This window comes from Podarcis pityusensis, assembly GCF_964106645.2.
Source record: "Podarcis pityusensis genome assembly, chromosome: 14".
NCBI lineage: Eukaryota > Metazoa > Chordata > Lepidosauria > Squamata > Lacertidae > Podarcis > Podarcis pityusensis.
Genome location: NC_138039.1, coordinates 40,178,776 through 40,204,227, shown reverse-complemented (window position 1 = coordinate 40,204,227; position 25,452 = coordinate 40,178,776). Strand labels below are relative to the sequence as shown.

General features: G+C 44.8%; 1 protein-coding gene across 1 annotated transcript in view; it reads right to left on the bottom strand.

Moving 5' to 3' along the window:
• Positions 1-438: 438 nt before the first annotated feature.
• LOC308462563 (NAD(P) transhydrogenase, mitochondrial-like) overlaps positions 439-25,452 on the bottom strand; it is a 78,036-nt gene continuing 53,022 nt past the window's right edge. The window contains exons 14-22 of the mRNA XM_080980329.1: positions 24,260-24,455; positions 19,498-19,731; positions 18,718-18,878; positions 15,137-15,316; positions 12,410-12,569; positions 7,302-7,383; positions 4,510-4,628; positions 1,468-1,583; positions 439-658 (exon numbers count right to left, since the gene is read on the bottom strand). Coding sequence (XP_080836455.1) covers positions 506-658; positions 1,468-1,583; positions 4,510-4,628; positions 7,302-7,383; positions 12,410-12,569; positions 15,137-15,316; positions 18,718-18,878; positions 19,498-19,731; positions 24,260-24,455 — 1,401 coding nt within the window. The 3' untranslated portion in view covers positions 439-505. The remainder of the gene's footprint in view (positions 659-1,467; positions 1,584-4,509; positions 4,629-7,301; positions 7,384-12,409; positions 12,570-15,136; positions 15,317-18,717; positions 18,879-19,497; positions 19,732-24,259; positions 24,456-25,452) is intronic.

Sequence of the window (25,452 nt, the reverse complement as noted above, 5' to 3'; positions counted from 1 at the left end):
CATCTGGCCACATGACGTGGAAAGCTGTCTGTGGGCAAATGCCGGCTCCCTTGACCTGAAAGCAAGATGAGTGCTGCAACCTCATAGTCGCCTTTGACTGGACTTAACCGCCCAGGGGTCCTTTACCTTTACAGAACCCACAAATTACTAACATGATCCAATGCCTCAGGTTCTTCTAGCTGTCTTTTGGACACAGCTGTATATATAAAAAAGTCTCCACCCACCACCAAACTTATTTCCTAAACAATACCAAATTATGGACGCAATCCAGTCAAAGTTGCCCTCTTTTTAGTTCCCTTGATTTCAAAATGCTCAACTTTCTGTGCTGTCTTATTCCTGATATTTGTAAGCTGCTCCAGGAGCTCTTCTGTAGTTGAAGAGCAAGGTACAAATAATGTATTAAACAAGTTACAATAAATAAACTCAACCAATGAAATTAATGGTACTAAACAAGGTTTATTGTTGGGTGGCTGGTGCCCTGTGTTTTTACACAAAACACGGAATACTAATGGGTAGAAATAGATTCCCTAATTTTGGCTTGTAAAGCATCGCAGGTTTTCTTGGCATCACCAAGCAGCATTGAGGTATTGGGCTTGTAAAAAATGGGGTTGTCAACTGCAGCATACCCAACTCCCAGGGTGCGCTTCATGACAATGACCTGGCGGAGAAACAAAATGGCGGCATGAATAGAGAGATACTCAAGCAATCATAGTGTACCTACTCTGAAACCATATTATTATCATTATTTCTTAAATTTCTATACTGCCCTTCATCCGAAGATCACAGGATTATTCACAATACAAAAACACAAAAATACATACCATAATAAACAAAAACAATACCACCGCCCCAATTTAAAAGGCCATGGATTGTTTAATTATTATATGGTTGAAATCATCAATTCTACGTGGCCCAACTCCATAAAAGTGAGTATTCAAGCACTTAAAGAGACCTTGGAATATTACCACATACAGCTGTGAATTGAAGTGCCTTAAAGCTTTAGACATGGAAATGTTAAGGAAGATAACTTTGGTAGGGCTGCCAAACGTCTATACAATTCCAAAGGCGGAATTGATGTCTGGGGGGAACCAAATCAATTGAAAAATTGTGTTTTTGGGGTTTTCCTTAAAAAAGATCAACAACTTTCAGGGTGTCCTGGTTTTTACTCTTTGAAATATGGCAACCCTAAACTGTAGTGGAAACCTTTCCATTTTTAACTGGGCATAAGTACCCGTAACTAAGTGAAGTAGACAGAAGAGCCAATTAAGTACACATGCCATAATACAGTCTTATGAATCCTCTTCCTTTATTAAAGGCATGTTCTTTACGACGTAAGACTAGCCCTGTCAGAAAAGGCCAAGGATCCATCAATAATGAGGAACCTGTGCCCGATTCTCATGGGTTGAGATGTAAAGGGAATTCTGTTGGAGGCTATCACAAAAGAATCAATCCCTTGCCATTACTTACCTGCTTAGATTTCCAGACCTCCAATACAGGCATACCAGCTATAATTGAATTTGGATCTTCTTGTGCTGCAGAGTTCACAGTGTCGTTGGCACCGATTACCAAAGTCAGATCTGTGTCTGAGAGGCAGAAGAAAACTCATCAGCACTTCAGAAACTTGAAAAGCTACTGTCTTTTGTCAGGACTTTCAAACTCGCTGGCAGACAACTGCTTAATTCCCTTGGGATGCGGAGACAGATAAAACATCTAAGCATATAAATCTTATAAACATATAAATCCAGAGGCCAGAGAGAAAAGAAAACCTGATAAAGAAATTGAACAGAAACAATGAGAAAGGAACAGAGAGGTTTTGTCTTTCTTAGTTCAGGACTTGTACATAGGAAGGGAGACATTCAACCAAACATCTGAAGGAAAACTCCCTCAAGCCAACTAGGGCACATGCCACCACATCTAAATGTGCACTATGAGGCCACCTGAGACTCAAGCAATAACAACAGAAGCACCTCCAATCTGCATATCCACTCCTTCAGCGGGAGTGTAACCCCATCAAAAGCAGGAAATCTTTCATGCACCTGCCACACTAACACTGCCTCAGTTTTATCCGGATTGAGCTTCAGTTTATTGCCTCCTATCCAGTCCATCACTGAGGCAAAACAATGGTCCAGCACTTCCACTGCCACACCTGCCACACCTGCAGATGAAATAAATAAAAAAAATTGTCCAGTGGCACCTCAGAGACCAACTAAGTTTGTTCTGGGTATAAGAAGTGTGCATGCACACAAAAGCTTATACCCAGAACAAACTTAGTTGGTCTCTAAGGTGCTACTGGACATTTTTTTTTTAAATTTATTTCGACTGTGTCAGACCAACACGGCTACCTACCTGAATCTAGAACACTTGCATATGTAAAGGAGAAGTAGAGCTGTGCATCATCAGCTGTAACAGAAAACTTAGGCACTCCATGCTGATGCTCAATCGCACATGAGTCTTATGCATGTTATTTCTCTTCCTCAAACAAACAGGAAGAAATTGACACAATTTGTCCCTTCTGCTGAGTGCCTGGGTCATACATTAAACCATCCAGGGGTCCCTTTACCTTTATGATGCAGGAGGGATAGTAGTCTCTACTGCACTGGCCTAGCCAATTTCACAGGGTTAAGTCCCTTCACTGAAGGACTAACAGTGAATTCTGATTGACAGCTGAAAATTATTATAAAGGAATAGTCATGACTTAATGTCATGCCCTCTTCCAAAGAAGAAACGGGCAATCTTCTCAATTAGCTGAACCCAAGAAGTGTGAGATTCAATATTCACAACTCGATTCAAAAGCTTACTTTTCATATGATGCCCGTGGCCCAGATGGTTTACCTAGATCAGTTTTGCAATATGAAAGTAGCAGCCTTTTTAATGAAATAGGAAGGGTAAGATTAATTTATATAATTTAAATTATAATTTATGAGCATCTGGATTTTGGTGGGGGGACACTTTCATTTCAAAGCACAGATTTTTAAGAGGGAGGCTTGAGATTACTTCCGAGCTCCTTTTTGAAATTCCTTTTTCCATTCTCTTTTTGGCTGCCTTCTGATTCCCACAAGTGTTCTGCTTCTTTCATTGCTTAAAGAGATTTTACGCAGGAGACTTGCTGGAGCACCAGCTTGACAGCTGTAAGCTGCTGATTCATAGATGCATTGTTAGCTCGATCATTTAATTCTTGTCCAGCAGCATCACGCTATAAAACTTGACCTCCCCAATGAAACATCAAAAGGCTCTTGCATCTCTCAGCTCATTCTAGAAGAGAAAGTCTGGGGAAGCAGACCACCTCTGAAGTCAGCTGAGAAAGTATGCAACACAAGCAGAACCGCTTTCCAGAATAGCCCTCTGAAAATCTGATGCTCGCAATATGATGGCCCAAAGCCACTGAGAGAGGTTTGAACAAATAGTAGTACACCTAGGGTGTAGGCTTCAGGTGTGTAGCTGGTGCAGATTGCTATGGGGCTCATGTTATGAAAATGATGTATAGATGGTACTTAACCCCTGTTAAATTGGCGAAGATCTACCACAATTGTGATAATTTATGTTGGAAATGTAAAGAAAAAGAAGGTACTTTCTATCATATGTGGTGGACTTGCTCCAAGGTTAAAGACTTCTGGGGAAAAAATTATAATGAATTAAAAAAAATGATGAAATATACTTTTATGAAGAAACCAGAGGCCTTTCTCCTTGTGGCATATTTTTGTATGCCACAACTGCTGCATGGATTTTACTAGCCAAAAAATGGAAAACACAAGAACTACCAACGGTAGAAGAATGGCAGATGAAGATGATGGAGTTTATGGAGCTGGCTGATCTCACCGGGAGAATCCACGACCAGAAAGAAGAGGAATACCAAGAAGACTGGAAGAAACTTAAAGACTATTTGAATAAATATTGTAATATTAAAGATATGTAATCACTTGAAAGAATCAATTAGGCCTAGGATTAAATTGGGATTAAATAAACAAATAAGAAAATGTACGATAAGAAAAGTTAGGAAATATGATTATGACTGTGATAATTGTTTTATGAAATAATGATATTGGAAACTGCTATATATAATTACTAAGAAACTCAGATGGAAGAGATTTGAGGAAGTCAAGTAATATGTTTATGAAGATGGATTTTGAGTAATTAATTAAGTTTCAGTTTATGTGGTGATTTGATGTATTTTATGTTCTTTTTTCTTTTCCCTTTTTTCGTTTAATTCTTTTTTCTTTATTATTGTTGGCTTTTTCTTCTGTTATGTTTATGTATGGAAAATAATAAATATTATTATTTTTTTAAAAAAGATTGCTATGGGGCTCAGCTAAAGTTGATACCTGGAGAGCTTCTATGGGAGAAGTCAGAGGAGGATAGGAGACAAGGGAAAATAGCACTTGAGACAGCATGATTATTCTTTGGCCTAATTGCAAAAGCACACAATACAACTAACTTTCTCAGCATGGTTTAACTAAAAGATAAACTGTTATTTATTTATTTCTCTCTCCTCTCTCCACCCTCATTCTTTACCTGGGAAATCTTCATTTATCTCGTCCATTTCCAGCACAACGTCATAAGGGACACCGGCTTCTGCCAACAGAACGTTCAGCTGCCCTGGCATACGGCCTGCCACCGGATGGATGCCAAACCTGGAACCAAAGAGAGAAAAGGAATGGCCACATTGCGTCCAAGACATGCTGAACTAATAAAAAGAAACTGATAAATGTTAGCAATGCTATGCAGGCGGCGGCAGGCCAGCTCCAGGCTTGCCTACCTCCTGATTGAACCACTAAGGAGAGAGTGATGGGTAGCAAAGGCAGCCAGCATTCGTGAAAGGCAATTTCAATGGGTGAGCACCGTTCTTAGCTTGAAACAGATGGTCGGAACCTATTGTGAGAAGTGCAATAGCAGGAACTATTCAGCGAGAGTCTTAAGGGGTTAGGTCTGTTATTGGTCTGAATGACAGCAAACTCCAACTGGCTGGAGGCTGTAGTTTGTTGGGAGTTAAGTGTCAGTATGAAAGTGTCAGCTGAGTTTTCACAATTGCAAGTGTAGGAGGGAAAAGTACTTCTTAATCAGTTTTTACCCTATGTACCCTATGAAAGAAAAAAGTTCTGTTTATTTATCCTCATATTATGTGCTGCTTTTATTCAGCTCACATTGAGTAAATTAGGATCAGTTTCTTTTCTCTCTGGACTCTGGTCTGATCCTTTTCAGTCACTCTGCTAATATCTGTGAGGTACGCTAGGCCAAGAGAGTATAATTGGTCCCTGGTTCTGAATGGGGCAACTATGCCCCTGAAGGACCAGGTGCACAGCCTGGGAGTCATTTTGGACTCACAGCTGTCCATGGAGGCACAGGTCAATTCTGTGTCCAGGACAGCTGTCTACCAGCTCCATCTGGTACACAGGCTGAGACCCTTCCTGCCCGCAAACTGTCTCGCCAGAGTGGTGCATGCTCTGGTTATCTCCCACTTGGACTACTGCAATGCTCTCTACATGGGGCTACCTTTGAAGGTGACCCAGAAACTACAACTAATCCAGAATGCGGCAGCTAGACTGGTGACTGGGAGTGGCCACCGGGACCATATAACACCGGTCTGAAAGACTTACATTGGCTCCCAGTATGTTTCCAAGCACAATTCAAAGTGTTGGTGCTGACCTTTAAAGCCCTCAACGGCCTCGGCCCAGTATACCTGAAGGAGCATCTCCACCCCCATCGTTCAGCCCGTATACTGAGGTCCAGCTCTGAGGGCCTTCTGGCGGTTCCCTCACTGCAAGAAGTGAGGTTACAGGGAACCAGGCAGAGGGCCTTCTTGGTAGTGGCGCCCGCCCTGTGGAACGCCCTCCCCATCAGATGTCAAGGAAATAAACAACTATCTGACTTTTAGAAGACATCTGAAGGCAACCCTGTTTAGGAAAGTTTTTAATGTTTTATGTTTTATCGTGTTTTTAATATTCTGTTGGGAGCCATCCAGTGTGGCTGGAGAAACCCAGCCAGGTGATAGGGGTATAAATAATACATTATTATTATTATTATTATTATTATTATTATTGGCTCAATTACTCCTAGTAAGATTCATACCTAAGCAGGGTTCCATATCCACATGTCCCTCATCCATGTCCAGAACTCAAACAGCCAAACTAGATGTGATAACAATCATGAAACTTGGTCTGACTCTGTTTAAGTCAGCTACCTGTATTCCTAATGGAGGAACGGCAGTGTTCTGAGATGGAGGGAAATGTAGACTTCCGGCAGCCTAGGAAGCACAAAATGCCTTGGCAGAAAGGCAGTCTATAAAGGTGATTGATTGATAGATAGATAGATAGATAAATAAATAAATAAATAAATAAATAAATAAATAACAAGGAACATGTTGCTATTTGTTGTGGTGGCAGAGCACAATAGGGTGCAGAGGAGAAAATGTGCAAAAGTTGCCACTATTTTTAATGTGTAGATGCTCTGTGCCATTCATGGCTGCATGACCAGTGTGGCCCAGTGCAAAAGAAGACAGGGCTTTCAGTAGGTGTAGCTCATCATAAAATAGCTCTCCAATACACTGGACTGACTCTTTATAACCTTTTGAACCAGCAAAGCCGTTTGTTCTGTTCTGTTAACCAGTGGCCTTTCGTGATGGTACTCACACAGTACAGTCACTTTTTTTTTTTTTGCTGCCATGGGTAGCCATTTTGTGCTGGCACCCACAACATGAGTACAGTGGTACTTTGGTTTATGAACTTAATCCGTTCCTGAAGTCTGTTCTTAAACCAAATCCGTTCTTAAACCGAGGTGCGCTTTCCCTAATGAGGCCTCTCGCTGCTGGTGTCTTTCCACTGCTCGGTTTCCGTTTTAGACCGAGGTAAAGTTCACAAACCAGAACACTACCTCCAGTTTTGCGGAGTTCGTAAAGAGACTTGTTCATAAACAGGACTGTTCTTAAACCGAGGTACCACTGTACAAGCAACTCATTCCCTACCACAAAAAACAACTGCTGCTGTTAGCTATGAGTTTGAGTTTTATGAAGTTTCTCGTTAGCAGGACCCAGTAATTGAGAAACGAGATGAAAGGAGGAGAATAAAGACAGAAGGAAAAGAAGTGGCCAACCATTTATCATGAATGAAGGGTAGATACAAACAGATCTTATGATATGCCTCCACATAGCAAGGTCATCTTTTTAAAGAATTATCTCACTCCATAAGAGCGCCATCAAAGCTGTTACTGTAGAGTTAATGGTTGTAGATCATACCAGATTTCCGGGGACTAAAGCTAATTTTCTTATTAGTAATATAAACTGTTTATACCAGCATATTGATCACACTTGCCTGACTTTCTTCCCTTGTTCATTAAGCATCTTTACCATGTCAGCAATAGGATACTGAGCTTTCGCTGCACAAAGGCCCCAACCTATAATGACGAGAGAAAAGAAATCAGAGCTTAAGCACTTGCTTAATATCTCCCAGGTCTGAATTTCCAACCAAATCTAAGGCTGCATACACACCGACATTCAAAGCGTATGGCTTCCCCACAAAGAATCCTGGGAACTGTAGTTTAGCCTCCCACAGAGCTGTAGTTCCTAGCACCCTTAATAAACTACAGTTCCCAGGATTCTTTGGGGGAAATAGATGTGCTTTAAATGTATGGTATGTGTATGCAGCACATCTCAAAGTGCATGTTCGCATTTATCCCTTTAACACTCATCTCTCCAATAGCGCCTCTTCATTTGTTGTCTTTTCGTGTGGTGCAACTTTAAAAACTCGTGGGACAAAAAAATGGTGTCCCCCCCCCTTTTTTTTTGTTTATGCTATTCTGTCAAAGAGAGTAGCTGGCATGTCTTGCACAGTCTGTGTCATATTCAGGGGCAGTAAATTGAACTGCGCACTGTCCCAATAAGTAGTGGAAAGCTTTAGGTTTAGAACACTCTAGGCAACATAGTTCAGTGTGTTCCCTCATCACCTGGCAAGCCAAGCACCAGAACATGCCATCCTGAAGGAGCGTCTCCACCTCCATCGTTTTGCCCGGGCACTGAGGTCCAGCTCCGAGGGCCTTCTGGCAGTTCCCTCGCTGCGAGAAGCCAAGTTACAGGGAACCAGGCAGACGGCCTTCTCGGTAGTGGCACCCGCCCTGTGGAACGCCCTCTCTTGTCAAAGAGAACAACAAATACAGTGGTGCCCCACAAGACGAATGCCTCGCAAGACGAAAAACCCGCTAGACGAAAGGGTTTTCCGTTTTTCGATGCGCTTCGCAAGACGAATTTCCCTATGGGCTTGCTTCGCAAGACGAAAACGTCTTGCGAGTCTTGCGATTTTTTTCGCTCCCCCCCCCTTTTTCTAAGCCGCTAATAGCCTTTTAGCCGCTAAGCCTTTCATAGCCGCTAAACCGCTAATAGCACTAATCCGCTAATCTGCCAATAGGGTTGCTTCGCAAGACGAAAAAACCGCTAGACGAAGAGACTCGCGGAACGGATTATTTTCGTCTTGCGAGGCACCACTGTACCAGACTTTTAGAAGACATCTGAAGGCAGCCCTGTTTAGGGAAACTTTTAATGTTTAATAGACTATTGTATTTTAATATTCTGTTGGAAGCCTCCCAGAGTGGCTGGGGAAACCCAGCCAGATGGGTGGGGTATAAATAATAAATTATTATCCTTGGGCAAAAGCTGGGCCCACCCCCACTGACACGGGGCCAAGTCTGGGTCCCCCTTTTGGGGGGAAATGGGAAAATGCTGCTCCATCTTTAGTTATTCTGGTCGCTGTTTGCATGCTCAGAGAAGACAGCTGTGAGAGCCAGCAGCGGCAGCAACAGTGCTAGGAGTTTCCAGGCCCCCAGCTACTCTGACCACCATTGCCAGCCCTAGATTTAAACAAAGATTCTGGGGCCCTTTTATCTGGCTGCAAATATATACCAAGGGTCCACAGTGGCCCACAAATAAGCAAAAAGTCTTACCAGAGTATATAACAATCGTAGAACATCAACCCAACGGTATGAAAATTAAGACAGACATTTAGGAGCAAATGGAGTTGGGGGTAGCATAAAGAAAACCAATACAACCCACTGCTAAAACCCTACTAGGAAACAACCAGAGGATTCCCAGCCCTCCAAACACTCTGCAGTGTTGAATTCAGAACTCAGTCTTTAGTTCCAGATGAAATTTCCCCCTACAAACTTTCATTGCACAAAATTCTCCCATCTCTTGAGGGAGAGGAATTTTGGTATTATGACCAGGAGGAAATATCTGAGCACTCCAAGCATGTAAAATATATATTTTAAAGCAAGGTTACCAGATTTTTTTCAATGAATCCGGGGGTCCAACCAACCAACCAACCAACCAACCAACCAACCAACCAATAAAATACTACAAGTTTGGGATGTTGATGCTGCAGCGATGGTGGTGGCAGAGGGGCGGCCGCCGCCTTGACCTCAACCACCACTTTTCCCCTTCCTTCGAGGCTTCTATCTCCTTTCTCCATGAGCCTGGGCAGCCCCTGAGTTGTTGGTTCTTTGGTGGTGGTGGTGGGGAAGTGGTGCGTGTTGGGTCAGACATGGAAGGCGGAGAAGGAGGACCAAGAGCGGCAGCGACGGCGGCGAGGCTCGGGCAGCGTGATGCCTCCCTTCCCATCAGAGCAGCCCCAATCCCATTCCTACTTGCGTGCAAACAGGAGGGGACAGGGATCCCTCAGCTGGGAATGGAGGCTTCACACTGCCTTTCAGAGCAGCCCCATCCCAACTCCTACTTGCGTGTAAGCAGGAGGGGCAGGGATCTCTCAGGCAGTGTGATGCCTCTCTTCCCTTCGGAACAGCCCCAATCCCATTCCTACTTGCGTGTAAGCAGGAGGGACAGGGATCTCTCAGGCAGTGTGATGCCTCTCTTCCCTTCGGAACAGCCCCAATCCCATTCCTACTTGCGTGCAAGCAGGAGGGGACAGAGATCCCTCAGCTGGGAAGCGAGGCTTCCCATTGCCTAAGTGAGAGATCCCTGTCCCCTCCTGCTTGCACGCAAGCTCTGATAGGCAGCATGAAGCCTCCCTTCACAGCTTAGTTGCTGGGGTCAGGGAAGGTGGAGGCAGCCCGGAAGCTGCATCTTAGAGCCCCTGCACCACCACCATATGGGGACTTCCAAGCAGCTCCTGAAGCCAGCCAATACCAACTGCTCCGGGGTGCTGAGAGACTGCCGCTGATGCGTTTCCCAGGGACATTAGATGAAATCCAGGGACATTCCGGGGACGGAATTTGCCTGGGGACTTATTTGCAAATCCGGGGACTGTCCCCGGGAAACGAGGACGTCTGGTAACCCTATTTTAAAGCATGACTGAAAAAACATCTCTGAAGTATTAAATTCATTCTCTCTCATCCCACCTCCCTCAAAAGCAGTATGTTTAGATGGGGAATAATGGACTTCAACATGTTCATTTTCTGTTCCTGCAAGAGGTTTGAACTATCAGAGCCCAAGAAGAGATAGGCCTGGCTCAAGCATCCAAGCTGAAGTTGTCCTGCCAAGACCACCAGCTGGTTTAATTGAATGCTCCTGCAAACAACTCAGTGCCCCTAGCAGGGGAATTTTCCCTGTCAATGAGATCAGTGACTTGCATCTTCTTTTTGGTTTGTTTCTTTTTTGCTATGAACTCAGACTCATCCAGTAGGACATATTTTTTTGGTTTCCTATAAAAATAAGAGGAGGAATGCTTTTCTGGAGAATTCAAAGACCACGTGGTACAGTGTCTCATGGTCAAATAATGTAGCTTGGAAATGGACAAAAAAATCAGGATAGCATCAAACCCCCTGGAGTCATTATGCTTCCCAGCCCTGTAATAATGAAGAAGAAGCGCCACAGAAGAGCTATTAGTCTATTCCAGACAGAATGCATGTTCAAGTCCCCAAATGAAGCAACTCCAGGTGTCATTTATGCCCTTCAAGCTCTGCCACACAGAAAAGAAGCTGGCATCAGAAGAGTACAAGATGACTTTGGCACCATCCTGATTTTTCCTCACCCACTCTGTCTTGCTCAGGGGGCCATGATATATGGGAACGACAGGAGGACAGGTGGCTTCTTCTTGAAGACAAAATAGAAAAACCCATTCTCCTCTTGAAGCTCCTGAACTTGAGCTCCTGAGAGACTACCCTCCTAAGGACTTGGTAAAGCAGGGCCTTTATTCCTGTTTTTTTTTTTTTTTTTTTGCTAAGCTGGAGAAAGAAGAGAAGCTCAACTCTGGTTTGCGTCTGAACCCAGTGGTGGAGGAAGCCACTCGGGTACCTGGTGTGGTGCACCCAGTAGTGGGGCAAGCCACCCATATAGGCGGGATGGGGCAGGGCCTCCAGAATCTGCCTGCCTTCTCCCAGTCTCCCTACAGCTGGGGGGAAGGCAGCAGGCAGACCGTTTGGGCAGTGTGGCGCCTGCGCGTGCCCAAGCCACTGAGAGACGTGCGGCTCAGGCACGCTGCAGGCCCCATGGTGAGTGCTGCCCGGCATTTTGTCACCCCCCTCAGTGGTGACACCTGGGGCGGCCTGCACCCACCACACACCCCTTCCTCCACCCCAGTCTGAACCTTCACCATCTAGAATCTGGTAGAACTGTCAGTTAGCTCCAGGGATGCCAGAGAATTCTGACAAAAAACAGAAACGGGAGCAGAAATTGCCAATGCTGGCTTATTTGCCCCCTCTCTGGAACAGAAATCAATCCAGCTAATAACATCGATATATGATGTTGTCGTTTTTAGTCTGCAAACGATACATAATCGATTGCATCCATGTCCCCCAAATTGCATTATTTTTTGTTTGCAGTGGAACGAATACAGTGGAATAATATAATGACAACGTAATTTCTTACGTAAATTACATAAGTTAAATCATTTTGCCGGAGCAGACAGCAAGACAAGTAATGCAGTTTTAGCAGAAGATGAACTCCGGTGGAATGGAAAGCAGCGCTGCATGCAATGAACAAAGGGTAGAAAGGAAAATGAAGCCTTCTTACATCCTGAATCAGCTTTCAGTTTCAGAAATTTATCCAAGCCTCCTTCCCACTGTTTTAGAAAAGGACATTTCTGGTCAGTGACATTACGCACTTTTCTGAGGTACAGACTCATTCCAGGTCAACTTGTTTGTTTGTCTCAGCACACAACTGAAGTTCAGTTCTCAGCCTTGACCACTAAGTGGCCCAACCAACCTCACCTCATATGATCTTCTAATCATCTCAGCTGAGGCACAGATGTCAGCAGAGACTGAGGTGACTAACAGCATTTGCTTTAACAAGTAGGTAATTAGAGATTGCTTACCTTTGCATTCCATATAGTGAAAAGTTATTTGTTAATTGGGAAAATAAATATGGATATTTGGGAACTGCACAGATAACAGCAGAACAAGAACCTCAGCAAAAACATTTTCATAGCCCATGTGCATAACTACTAAACAATTTAATAAAGCATTGTTGAACTCTTACCAGGTGTAATGATGATCGAATTAGCTTCCTTGATCATGTCAACAGTTTGATCGATTCCAACTTCAGTGTGTGTTCCAACTATTTCCATGGGCTTTCCTCCAGCCGTGGATGTTGTACCGTATCCACCCAAAATGACATTTGGCAAAGATCGGTTCATGGCCTGGACAAACCATTAGACATATATTAGCAAATGTCAGGTCTAACCAAAACCACTTGGGATATCTGCTTGCCACCTGGGGTGAATGGAGAGGCAGTAAAACTACATTAACCATTGCTTTACTGAATGCTTAAACATGGTTAATTAAAGCCACGAGATTGTATCCACATTAGTCATACTCAGAGTATGGACAGGACTAACTGAGGTCTATTAATTTTAATGGGTCTATTCTTGAGTAGAATTTTGTTGGCTACAACCCATTGCTTTCAAACTCATGGTTTCATATCCTGGTTTGTGATCAACTATGGTTAGGTATTTCGTCATAATGCTTATTTATAGATAAGGAAAGCAAACCACTGTTACACACTATAACTGCACACAGCCTGTTTTGTTAATACCTAAACCCAGTGCATTTTTTTCGGGGAGGGGGGAATGCAGGGGTATGCATACCCCTAAACATTTTGTGAATCTAAGTTTGGCCTCATTGGGGGGCAGTATTTCAATATGAATAGGAAAATGAGAGTTCCCCTAAACATTTTTTAGAAAAAAAGCAGTGCCTAAACCTGTTCCTATAATGTAGCGGTGAGAGGTCTGTGTTGTTGGACTCCAATTCCCATCAAGCTCAGCCAGCATGGCCAATTGTGAGGGATGAGGAGAGTTGTAATACAGAAACATTCAGAGGGCCACAGGTCCCCCTTTTTCCATTAATGGGTACTGATGACTGATTGACATTGTAGAGCAAGGCTAGATACAGTGGTGCCTCGCAAGACGAAATTAATTCGTTCCGCAAGTTTTTTCTTCTTGCGAGTTTTTCGTCTTGCGAAGCACGGTTTCCCATAGGAATGCATTGAAAATCAATTAATGCGTTCCTAGGGAAACCGCTTGCCAGGCTGGCGGTGCGGAGAAGGGCTTTTCTCCCCACCGCAAGCCTTCAGGACAGGTACGGGAACAGAGGGGAAGGCGCGCAGCGCTTTCCCTCTGTTCCCGGGGCTTGCGTGGGAGGAGGGCTTTTCCTCCCCACCGCCAACATTCAGAACAGCATTCTGAATGTTGGCGGTGGGAAGGAAAACCCTCCTCCCACCCCAAGTCTTCAGGAAAGCCATCCGAAGCTGGGCGGCGGGAGAAGGTGTCCCCGCCCCCCCGCCCGGCATCGGAGCTTCGTTCCGATGCTGGGCAGCGGGAGGAGGCGTCCCCCCCCGCCCGGCATCGGAGCTTCGTTCCGATGCCGGGCGGCGGGAGGAGGCGTTCCCCCCCCCGCCCGGCATCGGAGATTCGTTCCGATGCCGGGCGGCGGGAGGAGGCGTTCCCCCCCCCGCCCGGCATCGGAGATTCGTTCCGATGCCGGGCGGCGGGAGGAGGCGTTCCCCCCCCGCCCGGCATCGGAGATTCGTTCCGATGCCGGGCGGCGGGAGGAGGCGTTCCCCCCCCCCGCCCGGCATCGGAGATTCGTTCCGATGCCGGGCGGCGGGAGGAGGCGTTTCCCCCCCCCGCCCGGCATCGGAGATTCGTTCCGAAGCCGGGCGGCGGGAGGAGGTCCGAGGACAGTGGGGAAGACGCGCTGCGCTTCCCCGCTGTCCCGGAGATTTCCCTATGGGCTGTCGTCTTGCGAAGCAAGCCCATAGGGAAATTCGTTTTACGAAGCGCCTCCAAAACGGAAAACCCTTTCGTCTAGCGGGTTTTCCGTCTTGCGAGGCGTTCGTCTTGCGGGGTACCACTGTACATCGTCCAATGTGGAGGCTGAGACAAGTGTCCTGTCAGGTTGTGTGTGTATATGACAGGGAGAGAGGTTGGCCTGTTTTCCCTCCTCAACGTGTATATTTGTAAATGATTTTTTAAAATGACAAAACAGCAAACAAACCCAGCATATATCTCCAGTACTCTTTCCTCACAAGGACATTGATGATGTAGCAGCTGACACCTAGTGACTTAAAGATGATGGCGGTGATGATAATTTTATTATTTATACCCTGCCTATCTGGCTGGGTTGCTCCAGCTGCTAGATAAAGTGGGGTAGTCATGAAATTATTGCCTTGCTAAATGAAAAATGAAAACACACCAACCACGGGGTGCCTATACTCATCTTATACTGGGGATCAGTGAATCTTGTATATTTTGGTTTCTCTCAGTTTTTCGCCTTTCCAATCTTAAGTTCAGTTCTCTGCATTCCCAAATCAGTTTGCATTTTTTTTGAAGGAAAACAAATTATCACATATTTTTTTTAAAAGTTCATGAAAATTCACTGGCATTCTACTGCAGATTTCTCCTAATATACACATCTGTATGCAGTTTTGCCCAATATACAAAATTTCACAAAGCAAATTCCTCTACTGTAATGCATATATATATATATATATATATATATATATATTATCATGATGTGCATTCTTATGCACATTTCACCCTAGTAGATATGCATTTTTGTACTTGGCTGGAGAACTGCGTGGCAAAATTTGGAGAAGTGTGAGTTTCACAGGTTGGCTGTCCTTCAGTTCTCTGGTTGGAAAGCGCAAATTAGACACGTTCACCTTCAAAGGAGAACTGATTCAAATTTCTCCCCTCCCCCTACTTACCACACACATGATGTAAGACAGGATAGCTCCGGAAGAACCAATCAAGGCTCCAACAATGGTCATCAGGTTGTTGTCCAGAAGAAACCCCTCTGCGCACAAGGCCCAGCCAGAGTAGCTGTTGAGTACAGTGATCACCACAGGCATATCCGCTCCACCAATAGCTGCCGTCAGGGTTACTCCCTGCCATTTTCACGTGCCAAAAAGGGAAGGTGAACCCAACGTAGGTCAGGTTTAAGTAACAGCAAGAGTGTATAAGGTCCACATTAGAAAGAAAAGGAGCGGGGAGGAAAGAAATGGGAGTTTAATCAGCAGTATGTGTGAGGCATAGAGATTAAACAAAGACTGCGGTCATACATGGCCAGCACTTTAAGTAAAATTAATGCCAGTGTACTGGAGGAAGCAAAGATCACCAGTGTTAAAGCAATGATTCTTCAACATCAACTTTGTTGGACTGATCAGGTTGTGTGGATGCCTGATTATCATCTTCCAAAGCAACTATTCTATTCCGAACTTAAAAATGGAAAGCATTAAACAAAAGAGGTTGAAAGACTCTCTCAAGCCATATCTAAAAAACTGTAGTATAAACACCAACAATTGGGAAACACCGGCATGTGAGCGCTCCAGTTGGTGAACAGCCTTTACCAAAGGTGTCATGCGCTTTGAAGACACTTGAACTCAGAACGCAAGGGAGAAACGTGCTATAAGAGGAAGGCACGCTTGGCAAATCCACACAGTGATCAACTCCCACCCGGAAACCTATGTCTTCAATGGGCTTTGAAGATGCTCAAAATTTGGGCAAAAGGGGGGAATGTGCTAAGAGGAAGGCACGCTTGGCAAACTCCTGCCTGGAAACCTATGTCCCCACTGTGGAAGGACGTGTGGATCCAGAACTGGCCTCCACAGTCACTTACGGACTCACTGTTAAGACCTTGTTTATGGAAGACAATCTTACTCGGCTACGAGTGATCAAAGAAGAAGAAGAAGAAGAAGAAGAAGAAGAAGTGCTTTAAGTAATTAAAGTAAAGGTTGACTCTGGACAGTCCACTCTACAGGTGCTTTGTTCCATTTCTATGGCAAAAGCCATATATGCCTTGCATTGGCAATTGGAATGGAGGACAGTTCAATTAAATATCTAGAAGTGCCAATAAGGACTCTTCTGATCTGCCCATCTTACTGTCCTTCCCAAAAACCTATTGACTCCTTCACATGACAGTGTTACTACAATGCTCCCTATATTTCCTAGTGTACTACAGCCACAGTAGTCTGAATGGTGCAAAAGAAGGGCATTAATTATTACCCCCCCCCAAAAAAGAAAATTGCAAGCATCTACCCAAAGATCTTGGTTACGTCAAACAGACATTTGGGAACCCTACATCAAGCCCGTTCTTGGCTCATACTGTTATCTCTCTCTTTCTCTCTCCAATCTAGGATTACAATAACATCTGACTGATTAAACCAGTAGCTTATTTCACCATAAAGCCCGCAGCTAAGAAGTTTTTGGAACCCTGCAGATGTGGTTTGTGGGATCCTGAAGGGGTTGCACTGGATTTTTTCATGGAATTTCTATAGAGCCGCTCAACTATTTTGAAGAGGGCTCTGCGGAGTCCTCGGAACATCGCCAGCCCCTTCCAGCCGCAGCTGCATCTTGTATTGCTCAGCAGACGCTGGATATTCGTGGGAGAAGTTTGTGCTACCTTGCTTGAAATTCAAAATAGGCAGCACAGCACAGCCTTTGCTGGCGGCCCAACCACCACACTAAAAAAACCAGTCTGACTTATTTTATATTTCTTACACACGCAATAGGGAAAACAATATGATTTATTGGGCTGAACGACAGCAACATCAAAATAGTTGCTTCTCCATCCCACCCCAGGGTCCAGGAGCAATTATATACCCTAAATTATCTTGTTTGTGATCAACAGTGCAGACTATGTCACTGCTATTTATTTGTTTACTAAATTTATACCCAGCCTTTTTGTCTGGAATATATTTGCATGCCAAGGGTAGCTGATGTTCCATGATTGCACTCTGCTAACCAGCTAAACCACATTCTGGCAAGTTAATACGTACTGGGGTCTAAAAACCCAGTATATTTCAGTGCTGGCCTTACTTAAAAACAAAGAAAAAAACCAACCTACTACCAACCCCATTGTCTGACTCGCCAAGGAGCATGACAAGAGGGTTGCTTTTAAAAGCAGATTTTCCAGCTAAACAAATTCCCCTCTTTGACAACCCACACTATAGAAAGGAGATGGAGGAACATGAACGAATACAAAACATGCTTTGCTCCTTGCTTACATCCCGTACCAGTGGTTTCTTCAAAGGAATCTGTACTTATCTACCTATACGGCAATGATTCATTTATTAATCTGTCTTCGTACTGTTATGTACTGAAGTTTTCACCCTGGGCCAGCAGGGGGATACTGTAGATAGTTATGCAAATAAGGGATCGAAAGTGATGTTCAGTGATTGGGTAGCTTTAGAAAATTGTTACAGTTACATTGTACTGGAGCTCTATATAAGCAGACTGACTGAACCCTTCAGTTCAGTTCAGTTCAGTTCAGTTCTGGCCTCTGAATAAACAAGAGCTGTTTGAAGAATCGCTGTGTCGTCTGATATGTTCACCCACAACTTAACACGTACAGTAACTGTAATAGGCACACACAAAATGGCTACTTTACAAGGATGTTACTTGCCTGAAGATGAAGGTGAAGAGGAGGAGGTTCGAGTCAAAAAGAAGAAGGGCTTTTAAAATATAATTTGGGCAGTTTGTTTTCAGTACGGAGACTGAGCACATCTTACCCTTTTATAATTTGTGTACATGCCGTCCCTGACATTGCTTAATCTTTAAGTGCTTAATTAATACGCCTAATGTATCTGACCCCCTCTCCCATTTTTCGAACTGCACAGTATCAGCTCACTAGACTTGTGCCAGCCTCACTGCCTAATAAATCTGTTTCACAGTCCAGTGTCCATGACTCCATCCTCCTACCATTACCAATCTGTTCTAGAAGATTCTGCCCCAACTCACTGTCAGGAGTTCGGCCTACACTCGAGTAGGACCCTGGCAGAGACACATGTCCAACTGGCATGTTCTCTCCCTCCTGGTTGTTCATTCAGGAGCCTCAAAATCTTTCTTCAACCTGAACATCACAACGACCGATGCCAACAGACACCGGCACACATAGGGATCCGCAGAGTTTGCGCATCATGCGTGACAGACCTCAGCAACTCAGCATTTTGGCTAATCTACTTTATTTACATATAAACACACATGGAGCACTGCAAGATGGCTCCCTCTCTCTCTAGCATCAGACAGCAAAGAGAAAAAAAACAAAGGACAATAGTTCCACTTCATGGAACACAGTAACACAAACATCCTGTCTCCGACACTTCCCACTCTGTGGAGTCAAAACTTATACCATTATGTGATAGACAAAAATCCCATGACTGCAATCATGGAACAGGAATTCTAACACTCACCAGATTCCCTCTTGACCCAATTCTGCCCTCACCTCTGGTTCCTGACTTGCCCCACCTTTTCCCTCCTTCAAACCCAAAGCTTCCATTTCTGTTCATACCATGATGGAGGAGAGTCCTGAAACTCCTATGAGGCAGCCCATGCCGGTCGTATAGCTGGGGCTTAGCATAAAAGGAATCATGCCGCCAACTGAAGCTGCCAACAGCCCAGCGTTCAGGTAATGGCGACCAGGCAGAAGAAGCGGAGCAGAGTTTAATATACCTAGGGAGGGAAAAACCAGTATTGAGGCTTAATGTTTTGGCATGTTAATATTTTATTGCAATTTGGGGTTTTTAATCTGGATGTCCTTTCCAGTCCTGTGATCCTAAGTTTTAAGACTGAGGTTTGTTCAGCAGAGTGTTAATAGAACCTGCTGGATATGTGTTTGTTGGGTCCACTAACCTGCTTTTTGTCAAGGAGATTTCTGGAAATCAGGGATTTGAACCCAGGTCTTTTCGAGTCTAAGTGCAGCACTTGGTCTGCTACTCTTTGCTGGTCCTTGTTGTGACTGCATAACTCACACAATGCCAATTTGTAATATTATGACACTACAGCTACTCTGCAAATAAATTGCTGTGTCCGAAGCAAAAATTTACTTGTTCAGCAAATCTTGGGACCAAGCCACAAAATTTTCAAAGGTTCTTTCTTTCTTTCTTTCTTTCTTTCTTTCTTTCTTTCTTTCTTTCTTTCTTTCTAAAAGGCTGGCATCAATCCTTACGGAAATTCAGCGTGAACAGAGTTCCTAACTCTAAAAGCCTTTGGAAATCCTAGCAGAAGGTTGTACGCCGTAACTTTGGGTGTCTAAACCGCAGGGAATAAAAATAAAAATAATTGAGCGTACCTTGTAGTTTTCCATATGCCACTAAAGAACCACTGAATGTTACACCCCCAATATAGGTGCCCAAATAGGCCACTGTTTTGAGAACATTAGCAGAAGGGTGGACATCAAGGTGTGGATATTCGATCATGTACTCTGCAATGCACGTCAGAACTGCTGCCAAACCCACCAGACTGTGAAATGCAGCAACAAGCTGAGGAAGGTCGGAAATTTCAATCCGTTTCGCAATGGTGAGACCTGCAAAAGGAAACAATTTAGATCCAAGATATTTTTGTTGTTGTCGTTAAAGAAAATGTTGTATTGTATTTCATACCGTCTTAGAAACATAAACAGCCAGTTAAGTAACAAAAGGCTGTTTACTTTACTTTCTTAAGTTATTTCCCCCCCCCTTTTTTTGTGCAAAGACAAAATAATAGGAAATTGCAAACTTATTTTAAGCCCTCTCCCAAAAGAAGGTGTCGCAAGAACCTCTCTCAAGGCAACAGCATCTAAAGAACTCAGAGCAAAAATAGGGTGTCAGAACCACAACCCCATCAGGGGAAGGAGAGTGGGAGAGCGATCTGCAGTTGGCGGACTGTATTAAATAGAAGGATAGCTGGAAGATCAAACTATGGCATAAAATAGTAATTTTCAAGCAATTTCCTGGGGTGTCCTGGGCTACCTTGGAAGCATAACAGGGCATTGTCAAGAGCAGATAAATAATGGCAAACAAATAACCCTGAGAGACAGTTTGTCCACTATATCCTTGCAATGCTCAGCAACAGAGGGTTGGGTGTGTCTTGGGGCACCCTCAGTCCCAGCAGGGTGATGTGGAGAGCTAACACTCTTAGCCAGAAGTGATCTACAAAGAGAGAGGTTGCCCTGGAAGAACACCCAGAATCCTCTGCAACGTGCCAGGGTTTCTTGGCAGGCATGCCTGCATCGACAGAACTCTCTGGAGGTAGAAATTTTGAAAACCACCGACATAAATAACCATACCCACTTCCTACCGGTATTGTCTATTTCTACAATGAATGTCTGTTCCTACAGGGACTTAGCTATGATTTAAAGTTTGGAATAGACACGGGACACTGTTGTTTGGAAAATGTATCATGGAATCCTGGGATAAAACTGGAGCTCTTCTTACGTAATACTCTGAGACTGAGAACCACAGTGCTCAGTCTCTGACTGAACCCAACTATGGGGTTGTGGTGCTCACCTCGCTTTCAGGCCAAGGGAGCCGGCGTTTGTCCACAGACAGCTTTCTGGGTCATGTGGCCAGCAGGACTAAACTGCTTCTGGCGCAACGGGACACTGTGACAGAAACCAGAGCGGAAGGAAATGCCGCTTACCTTCCCACCACAGTGGTACCTATTTATCTACTTGCACTGGCGTGTTTTCGGATTTACTAGGTTGGCAGGAGCTGGGACAGAGCGATGGGAGCTCACTCCGCTGCGGGGATTCGAACTGCTGACCTTCCAATTGGCAAGTCCAAGAGGCTCAGTGGTTTAGACCACAGTGCCACCCGCTTCCCTGACAAAAGGTGTTGATGGCCCATTTAAGGGGAATATTGGGCTTGGGCAGACAGAGGTTGCTATGATGATGGGGTGTGTGCTTGAGATGACAGGAAAAGAGTCTTTAGAGCAAGGTGTGTTGGGAAGAAGGAGAGAACAAAGGGGGTGATCCATCTTGGGCAGGATGGCTGAAGACTGTGGCTGGGAAAGAGGCCTTGGACTCCAGTGCTGTACAAGTCCCTCTTGAAATGACCATGCTGTAAGATCTGGACTCCCTCCATGCAGACTGAAGGTGTAATCATGTGAATAAATAATGTTTCTTAAAGCTATGACAGTCTCTGCTGCGTCTTCAATTCTCCAAAGGAACACCAACCCTGGGTGGGCACCCGGAACCCCCCTGAAATCTTGCTACTGCACAGAGTGGGGGTGGCAGTGAGTTCTGTATGCTCTATATGCTTCTTAAAGGTAAAGGTAAAGGGACCCCTGACCATTAGGTCCAGTCGTGACCGACTCTGGCGTTGCGGCGCTCATCTCGCTTTATTGGCCGAGGGAGCCGGTGTACAGCTTCCGGGTCATGTGGCCAGCATGACTAAGCTGCTTCTGGCGAACCAGAGCAGCGCCATTTACCTTCCCGCCGGAGCGGTACCTATTTATCTACTTGCACTTTGACGTGCTTTTGAACTGCTAGGTTGGCAGGAGCTGGGACCGAGCAACGGAAGCTCACCCCGTCATGGGGTTTCGAACCACCGACCTTCTGATCGGCAAGTCCTAGGCTCTGTGGTTTAACCCACAGTGCCACCCACGTCTCTTATATGCTTCTTAGAGGACTCATAAAAGCTGGACTGGGATTCTGCTCTGCCAATTTTTTAAGACTGAGATGGATTTCTAAACTATTATTAGCCATCCTTTAAAAATGGCACAAGATATATCAATATTTGTTGGAAAGGGATTTCAGTCCTGGTAAAGAGCAAAACACAGAACAAAATTCCACCCAAAAGAATTCTAGAGGACATTTCCAAGAACTTGGGTTTTGTGGGTACAGAATAGGTTCTCATTATTTTGTCCTCCATTTATGTTCACTGAGGGATTATTCACAAAACTATTTTTAAAAAAAAACAAACAAAAACATGCAAGCTGATTTTACAATTTAGAATGGATATGCTTGGGGGATGCCTGGCCTTGTGGGGGCCAAACAGACTTTGGGAAAGTAGCATAACAAAAGTTCATAAACACCAGTGTCACGAAAACTACTTTGTTTCATAGCAACTGGCTGCAAATTTGGCTCCAGAGGAAATGCCCCCTATGTTTAAAACATACATATCTTGCTTCTCTATTTTGTCATTTTCCCTCTTAGTCAAGACTGCCACCTTTTGGAGTTAAATATACCTCTTAAGTCCCAAAAGATGCTTAACACACTGACTGATGGATCACTGATGCCTTGGCAGTGAGGTCTTCATATTACCTGCAGTAGCAATAGTTCAAATTTTCATAAAGGCATTGACATCCGGTACGGCTCCCTCGGCCAGTAAAGCAAGATGAGTGCTACAACCCCAGAGTCGTTCGCGACTGGACCTAACAGTCAGGGGTCCCTTTACCCTTTATCTTTTACAGTAGATCAGAGCAGCATACAGGGGCCCCATAAACCAGTAAGAAGAATCAACTTGTGGATTTTTCTTTGGAAATAATCACACTTAGTCACTTTTTGTCAACTAGTTCAAAAAATACATTGGTACCTTGGGTTAAGTACTTAATTCGTTCTGGAGGTCCGTACTTAACCTGAAACTGTTCTTAACCTGAAGCATCACTTTAGCTAATGGGGCCTCCTGCTGCCGCCGTGCCACCGGAGCACAATTTCTGCTCTCATCCTGAAGCAAAGTTCTTAACCCGAAGCACTATTTCTGGGTTAGCGGAGTCTGTAACCTGAAGCGTATATAACCCGAGGTACCACTGTATACAGCATTGGACAGTTCATTTGGGGCAATATGAATGCTGCTATAGTGGTGAGAAAGAAACTCTGCAGCTTCAGTCCTGTTCAGATGCGCAGGGCCAAGATATTGTTCCTTTGCACACAAAGTGTTTTCATGTTTTACCATGCAGTCCTGAAGTTAAGTCCCACTGCATTCAGTTGGGCTTACTCCCAACCAGGTGAGTGATGCTGGAATTTCAGCCTTATATTAGGCATTTGTGATATTTAAATTTTGTAAACTGCCCTGTGATGCTTTGATAAAGGGCAATAGAGAAATCCCTGGGATAAATACTTAAACAAAGTCCCCGAGCCTCCTGGGCAGCTGATGGTTGCAGGAACCACATTCCCAAACTACTTGTTCCATACAGATGTGTGTTATTATGGCAGCCCAACAGCACTTTTAAACAGAATAATGGGTGTGTTCAGAAAGGTGCAGAGGAAGGACCTCTGAAATTTGTGGGGCAGTGTCCAGTTCACCCTAATGGACCAACATCTACTGCTTTGTACATAAATTCCAACGGCTGGTGCAATTATCTTTCTACTCCATCCATCCATCCATCCATCCATCCATGAATGATCTAAGAAGCACATAATTAAGGTCAGCTTGTTGGGGCTTGCAAATGCCCTGAATTAAATGAAAACATGTCCTAGAACACTGTGTTGTAGTCTAAATCACTGAGCTTCTTGGGCTTGCTGATTGGAAGGTCAGCAGTTCTGCACCCCATAGTCGCCTTTGACTGGACTTAACCATCCAGGGGTCCTTTACCTTTTACCTGTACCTAGAAAACACAGCAAACAGTAAAACAATATTCCCTTGTATCTGCACATTGGAGGCGAAGAACAGCAGTGGCCAGAAAGCCGTTCTTTGGTAGCTTGTTCACTGCAAATGACTTTCTCATTGCAGGAGTGCTTCCAAGAAGCACCAGGTGCTTCCTGCTTAAGTTCAATAGTTTAGTTCAGGGGTCAACAAACCTTTTCAGCAGGGGGCCGGTCCACTGTCCCTCAGACCTTGTGGGTGGCTGGACTATATTTTTTTGGGGGAAATGAACAAATTCCTATGCCCCACAAATAACCCAGAGATGCATTTTAAATAAAAGCACACATTCTACGCATGTAAAACCACCAGGCAGGCCCCACAAATAACCCAGAGATGCATGTTAAATAAAGGATACATTCTACACATGTAAAAACACATTGATTCCCTGACCATCCGCGGGCCGGACTGAGAAGGCGATTGGGCCGCATCCGGCCCCCAGGCCTTAGGTTGCCTACCCATGGTTTAGTTAGTACAACAGACAGTACTCACCCATGGTTCCACCCATAGCCATGGCCATAGACATCTGGGCCAGCACTTCGGGGGATGGTTTCAGAGCACCGAACGTAGCTGCTATGCCGCCAGCAACCCCAATCATTCCTAGAGCATTGCCAAGTCTAGAGGTGCTCTGACTGGACAACCCGGCTAGCGCACCTACACAGCAAAGACCTGAGCCCAGATACATCATCTGAGGGAGACAAAAACAGAGATCACCCAAAGCAGTGAATGAAAGAAAACCATGATAGTTCTTAAATCTGGGACTGACATCCCACTTATCACAAAGCCTTCTGCACAGCAAGCTGTAAATGAGTATGTGACTTGTTTGGTGTGAGCAAAAGGAAAGGCAGCTGTAGTATGAGATTATTTTTTAACTAAAGGAGCATCAGGAATGAGGTTGGTGCCTACCAGCTCCATCTGGTATGCAGGCTGAGGCCTACCTGCCCACGCACTGTCTCACCAGAGTGGTGAATGCTCTAGTTATCTCCTGCTTGGACTACTGCAATGCGCTCTACGTGGGGCTACCTTTGAAGGTGACCCAGAAACTGCAATTAATCCAGAATGCGACAGCCAGACTGGTGACTGGGAGCGGCCGCCGAGACCACATAACACCGGTCTTGAGAGGTCTGCTTTGGCTCCGAGTACACTTCCGAACACAATTCAAAGTGTTGGTGCTGACCTTTAAAGCCCTCAATGGCCTTGGTCCAGTATACCTGGAGGAACATCTCCAGCCCCATCATTCAGCTCGGACACTGAGGTCCAGCTCCAAGGGCCTTCTGGCGGTTCCCACACTGCGAGAAGTGAGGTTACAGGGAACCAGGCAGAGGGCCTTCTCGGTAGTGGCGCCCGCCCTGTGGAACGCCCTCCCATCAGATATCAAGGAAATAAACAACTCTCTGACTTTTAGAAGACACCTGAAGGCAGCCCTGTTTAGGGAAGTTTTTATTGTATGACGTTTTATCGTGTTTTTAATGTTCTGTTGGGAGCAGCCCAGAGTGGCTGGGGAAACCCCGCCAGATAGGTGGGGTATAAATAATAAATTATGGTTATTTTATTATTACTTCCAGAAAAATGAGAACAGGAGAACTTTGCTAGATCAGGCCAAAAGGCCACGTGGTCTACCATACTCTTCTCAAAGGGTCCAATCTTTGGGAAGTTTGTAAGCAGGACCCCGGTGCAACAGCACG